This window comes from Sinocyclocheilus anshuiensis, unplaced genomic scaffold, assembly GCF_001515605.1.
Source record: "Sinocyclocheilus anshuiensis isolate Anshui unplaced genomic scaffold, SAMN03320099.WGS_v1.1 scaffold785, whole genome shotgun sequence".
Taxonomy (NCBI): Eukaryota; Metazoa; Chordata; class Actinopteri; order Cypriniformes; family Cyprinidae; genus Sinocyclocheilus; species Sinocyclocheilus anshuiensis.
The window spans coordinates 239,922-245,598 of record NW_015536502.1 but is presented as its reverse complement, the minus strand read 5'-3'; the positions used below and the strand labels follow the sequence as shown (position 1 = coordinate 245,598).

Below are 5,677 nucleotides of genomic sequence, written 5' to 3'. Positions count from 1 at the left end.
CATTTAATTTCACAAAGCTTGCAAACTTAGTCGGATCCAGTTGTGAGATCTTGTGAAGTGTGTATGTGTATCCTGCATGATCTATGGTCCGTGCGAATTGAATGTGGACAGGAGGAGAGTTCAGCTTCACTGGAGATGCGCGATCGTGATTTTAAATTATGCTGCGCTTTATGCATTTGCCCACTGCCATATTCATGTCATTTCCACTGTGTGCTGTATGTAAAATGAGTGTTACCTTGGCTTTATTTGAAAAAATATGATTCCCAGAATACTGAGTGCCCTGTTGGTTACAGTGTTTACTTCCTTTTTTATTATATTTTTTATTAAATATTTATTTATTTGTGAAAAATACTTTGTCATCTAAAGTATAAGTATGTTTATTTAACACATTTACTTTTTAAACCATTTTCAAATTATTTCAAATTTCTTAAACATTAATTAAAATAATTACAATTATATCGGCTTTATATCGGCCATCGGCCACCCTGCTTTCCAAGATATCGGCATCGGCTGTCAAAAAACCAATATCGGTCGACCACTACTCCTTACCCACAAGTGTTATTTTATGTATATTGACTGATTTTTTTCCTTCCATATTTTTTGTGATATACATCTAGCTAAAAAGAGTTAGTTCGTTAGTTAGTGGGGAAAACGTAAGTTCCTCAGTTGTAGATTGGATGGAGGCAGATCTGAATGTGACCTTCTAGTCTGACATAAGTTACCAGAAAGAAGACTCCTGTCATGCTTTCGAGAAACAAGACATGGAGAAATTGTGAAACTAGTCTAATGACACGGTCTTTAATGGCCTAATAAAAAGCACATTAAAATCATCACAATGTTGCTTAATTTTATATTACCAGCAAAATCATTTTCAATATTTAAAATATTTCAGGGACTTCTGTTAACATCTGAGTGATGGTGCAAATGAATCAATGAATCATAATTTTGAAATGATTAATTTCAATTGACAATTAAATGAATTGATTCATTGAAATGGCCAATTTAATTTAAATTACTTTAACTGCTTCACAGAAATGAATCAACTTTAGAAGCCGTTTTGCTACTTGAAGTTTTGTCATTATAGCAACATTTAGCCATATTTGTGAGATGCACAACAAGGAGTGATTGTAAAAGTAGTCTTAATTGGTAGGAAACATAATTGCCAAATAAAAAGCACATTAAAGTAATTAGTAGTGTTGCTTTATTTTATATCAGCAGCAAAATCCTTGAGTATTTCATATATCAGCCTTCCCCAGTGTTTGTGTTTGTGGAGTAAATGGGAGGAGCCATTCTAAATAAGCTCCGCCCACTGACCCCAAGGGTCATGTGTGTGAGAGAGAGGCTGTGTGAGTTTGTGTATGTGTGTGTTTGAGGTCAGAGGCGGCTGTAGAGAGGTTTGAGTTACAGCAGGGGGAGGGAGTGTGTGAGCCGACTGCCTGTTCTTGCTTTTTAATCCTCCCTCTTTTTTTATTTTTCTTACTTTCTCCTTTATCTTCCCTCCTTTCCCTCCTTGTTTAGTCTCTTTTTCACTCACACATACACTGACGCACACAATGTGCCTCGTCTCCTTCTCTCTCTCCGATAGAACAGGGCAGACTGGCAAACACACAAGCTCCCAGCAGCAGACTGTTAAAGAGGTTTGAAATAGGGAACGGGGCCAACGGAGGAAAGGGGCCCCAGTCTCTTAAGTGTTCCACTAGCTCAGGAGATTGCACTTGAGGCTCCTCTCACTCTGTTTGCTTGTTTTATGCCCCTTTTATGAGGGGAAGTATGTACACAGATACACAAGAGCCGAGCTGTAGTGCAGGCGTTTTTCTGTTTGCTGCAATTAAACAAACTGCAAATTCTGCCTGTTTTGTTTCTTTATGGTCTGCGTTGTATTGTATCTGCTCACTATGTTGTTAAAGCGTTTGTCTTGTAAGGCAGCTGAAAAAAAACTTTAATTTCTTCTCATGCCATGTTTGGTTGTTTTATTAGTGTCATGGATAAATAATGTTGTCCTAAAAGCATTTATTTGATTGAAAAATGCAATAAATATTATTACAATTTAAAATAACTTTTCTGTTCAGTTAGCATTTAATAAATATATTTTAAGGTTTATTGCTATGATGCCAAAACTGAATTTTTAGCTATGTGCAAAATATTTATTGTGGAAAACGTGAGACTTTTTTTTAGGATTCTTTGATGAATTAAAAGTAAAAAAAAAACAAACAATATATTTAAAATATAACTATTTTTATATTCTATAAAAAAATCTATATATTCTATATGAAATCTATAAAATATTCTATAAGTGTTAAGAATAATAGTAGAAATGTCAATAATATTTTATTTTCGTAAATATTATTTTAACTTATTTTTTTGTTTGATCAAAATTATAATTTATAAAAATAAATGAACCCCTCTAATTTTATTTACCAATTAAAACAATATTCCCTTTCAAGTAAAACATTTGGAACAGAAAATGAAAAAGAAATGTAATATTACTTAAAAAAATGCCAGTTTTTAATGTTTGACATGTCAAAAATAGCAAAAATTAACTAATATGATTTTCATCTTTACAAATTGTGCATTTAATATTTTTATCCAATATATGAAGATATGATTGAGACATGTAAATTTACTGCATAACACAAATGACCCAGATATCAGCATCAGGGTTTGAAAAACCTGTTTTGATACAAAATTGTTATTGATGGACCAAACAATGCACCATAAATAATGTCACATCGAAATCAAAGTAGCATTCGTGTAATATTAGTATTGTATCAGGGTTGTCTAATATCTATGCTAACTTGTTCTCTCTGTCTATTTCCTAGAGTGCAGCAGCAGCCCCCAGCCCCGTAATGGGCAACATGCCCCCCAATGACGGCATGCCGGGCGGACCAATGCCCCCTGGTTTCTTTCAGGTAAGCACAGCTGGTTTCATTCTCTTCCTTGCCTTCTTTTCCATACATCACCCTGTCACATCTGCGCTCCATTCATTCATTCATTCAGTCTCTCTCATTCTGTGTGCGCGTGTGCTGCTGATGGGTCTGTCTGTGGCTGTGGGTGGCTTGACAGCAGCCTGGAGCTCTTCTGTCTGTGTGAGGTCATTCTGAACTCCTGTTTTTTTCCACACAGTATTCCTCACCGGTAAGATGGAGGCGTAGATCATTAATTGTTAGTGGAAAGTAGCTGTAGTTTCATTTCTGGAGCTGTATTACACTTCCTGTCTCAAGTCTTTGAGATCCCAAATGGAAATCGCAATGGTTACTAAATGGCTAAAATCTGGAGATTGACTGATTATCAATTAACTGTGTTACAAAACATTTAACCGTGATTCTGAGAGAGAGAAAATGAACAAATGGGATTTTCCCTCTTCATGTGCTTCTGAATGAGTTTGTTCCTCTTTTAAATATTTTGTTGTTTCTTTCTTCCCTGCTAAACGTTCTCCTTCCCTTTCTTTATCATACCTCCATACATCTGCTTGCAGCTTTATTCATTCCATCCTGCAGGCCGTGTTGTGTTCATGAAGGTGTTATACGTGTTAAACACGATGTGTTTTTTAGTGGACAGTTACCGTTTTCTATCTGATCGGTTTCTTAAGCCGTTTTAAACGGATGGCCTATGAAAACAGATCAGGCTTCTTAATCAGTGATGTCTGTACAGGAATATTGAGGTTAAACTAGATTTTATTTGTTCCGAAGAAAATGTGAGCGCCTGTGGAAACATTGCTGCCATTATGCTATGGCGTTGCTTTGCAGTTGCTAAGGAGTTCTGAGTGTTTTTAATTGTTGCTAGGTGGTTACTTGCTGACACAAGTCAAAATAAGCCAAGTCTTTATGATATTCTGTTCCCTAGATATGGTCCCTCCCTTCATTCTCGTTTATTCGCCCGTTTTATTGTCCGCCAGATTAAAAGTTGTTCTCAAGCCACTTGATTTGAGTTGCCATACGTGTGTGTAGTACAAACAGTGCAAAAACGTTATATCGGTACCATGCTATCGCCATTTCTAGAGGTTTTTTTATATTTATTATTATCTAATGGAATTGGCTGATATTGGATGTTTAAAGATGTAACTGATTTCTCTTATTTTTACATTTAGATTACCTTTTCTGTCATCTAAAACTAACCTCAAGTTAATCTTTAAAAACACTAATAAAACTCTCAAAATGAACATCCATTTTCACATTGTGCATTATAATGTCGTTTAAATTCTCAAAAAAAAAAAAAAAAAAACTGCAGCATTTTTTTTTATAACTATTAATTTTACTTTCTTATGTGTCTTTATTTTGTAACTTTTTTAGACAAAATATTTTATGTATTCTATATAATTATATATAATTTTTGTAGAATTTTAATATTGGCCATTTATCAGCTATCGGCCATAAGATGAAAATAATTTAACAAGTTATTGGTAACGGTTTAAATTACAAAAAAAAAAAAAAAAAAAACTGCAGCATTTTTTTTTATAACTATTAATTTTACTTTCTTATGTGTCTTTATTTTGTAACTTTTTTAGACAAAATATTTTATGTATTCTATATAATTATATATAATTTTTGTAGAATTTTAATATTGGCCATTTATCAGCTATCGGCCATAAGATGAAAATAATTTAACAAGTTATTGGTAACGCCCAGCATTTGAATATTGGTGCATCGATAATAATTAGTGGCTTCTTCAGATCTCTAATATTCAGTATCTCTAATCTTCAGAGCACTAGTAATGGTGATAATAATTATAACATGCTCAGACGTTAGTTTTTCATCTAAATTTCCTTCACTTGTCGTGAGGTGAGGTTTTGGATATATTGTGTTCAAGAGGTTTTTTTCTTTTTATTCCCATTTCCGTGTGTTTACATGAAATGTCCCGTTCAGATAAGCACATACAAGTATGGACACTCGTAGCCTCATAATCAAACATGCTTGTACACATCCACAGCCCTTCCCATGATGCAGCGGGGGTGGTGGAGCGTTTGCTCAGTGATGGACAGGCCTGGCATTTGGCAGTGTTAGTGATAAGGCAGAACCGAGGGAGGAGACGCTTTCTACGGCTGTCTGGAATCTCTGCTGAATGGGGAGGGAAGGGTTGGGTGAGCAATAGAGGGGAAAGGTTTGAGGAGAAGGAGGGTGCAGAGAGGTGCGGAGGAGATTTTTGGAGAAGCAGAGAAGTGCTATTTATATCAGCTCAGCACTGGGGGAGGGAGAGAAGAGGTGTGAGGTGTTCTGGCATGTGCGTGTGTTTGCTGTTCCTGAAATTGGTTACTTTCTACCACATCATTGAGAGAACAGAACTGTGTGGGTTTGGGTTCATTCATCTGTTTACTAGGGATGCACAATATAGAAATTGTCCCTCATACTGCAGATATGTTTTTTGCTATAGCAGATAACTGATACAGTAGCTGAGAGTATGATCCATGCTATGCTGTTGATTATATAAAAACAGTGCTTCAATCCAGGATTTTGTATGATTCTAGTCAAATTAGGAATCAAAATTAATATACATTAGAATATACATAATATACAATCTTTAAAGTACATTGGCATACCGTGTAAATGTCATGTCTAAAAGTCTAATGGGACCTAAAGTCTTAAAAATACTTAGTCTTTTCTGATTTAATGTACACTTTCACTTTCAAAGTTTTTTTTTTTTTACATTTTATTGTTAGACTTTTTTTTTTTTTTTTTCCTCA

The 5,677-nt window shown here is 34.8% G+C and overlaps 1 protein-coding gene across 2 annotated transcripts in view; it reads left to right on the top strand.

Annotated features, from left to right (window-relative positions):
• The window catches only part of LOC107690032 (single-stranded DNA-binding protein 3-like), a 69,647-nt gene that overhangs the window by 45,919 nt on the left and 18,051 nt on the right, over positions 1–5,677 (top strand). For both annotated transcript variants that reach the window (XM_016488263.1, XM_016488271.1), the window contains exon 5: positions 2,820–2,909. In XM_016488263.1, the coding sequence (XP_016343749.1) occupies positions 2,820–2,909 (90 nt within the window). The remainder of the gene's footprint in view (positions 1–2,819; positions 2,910–5,677) is intronic.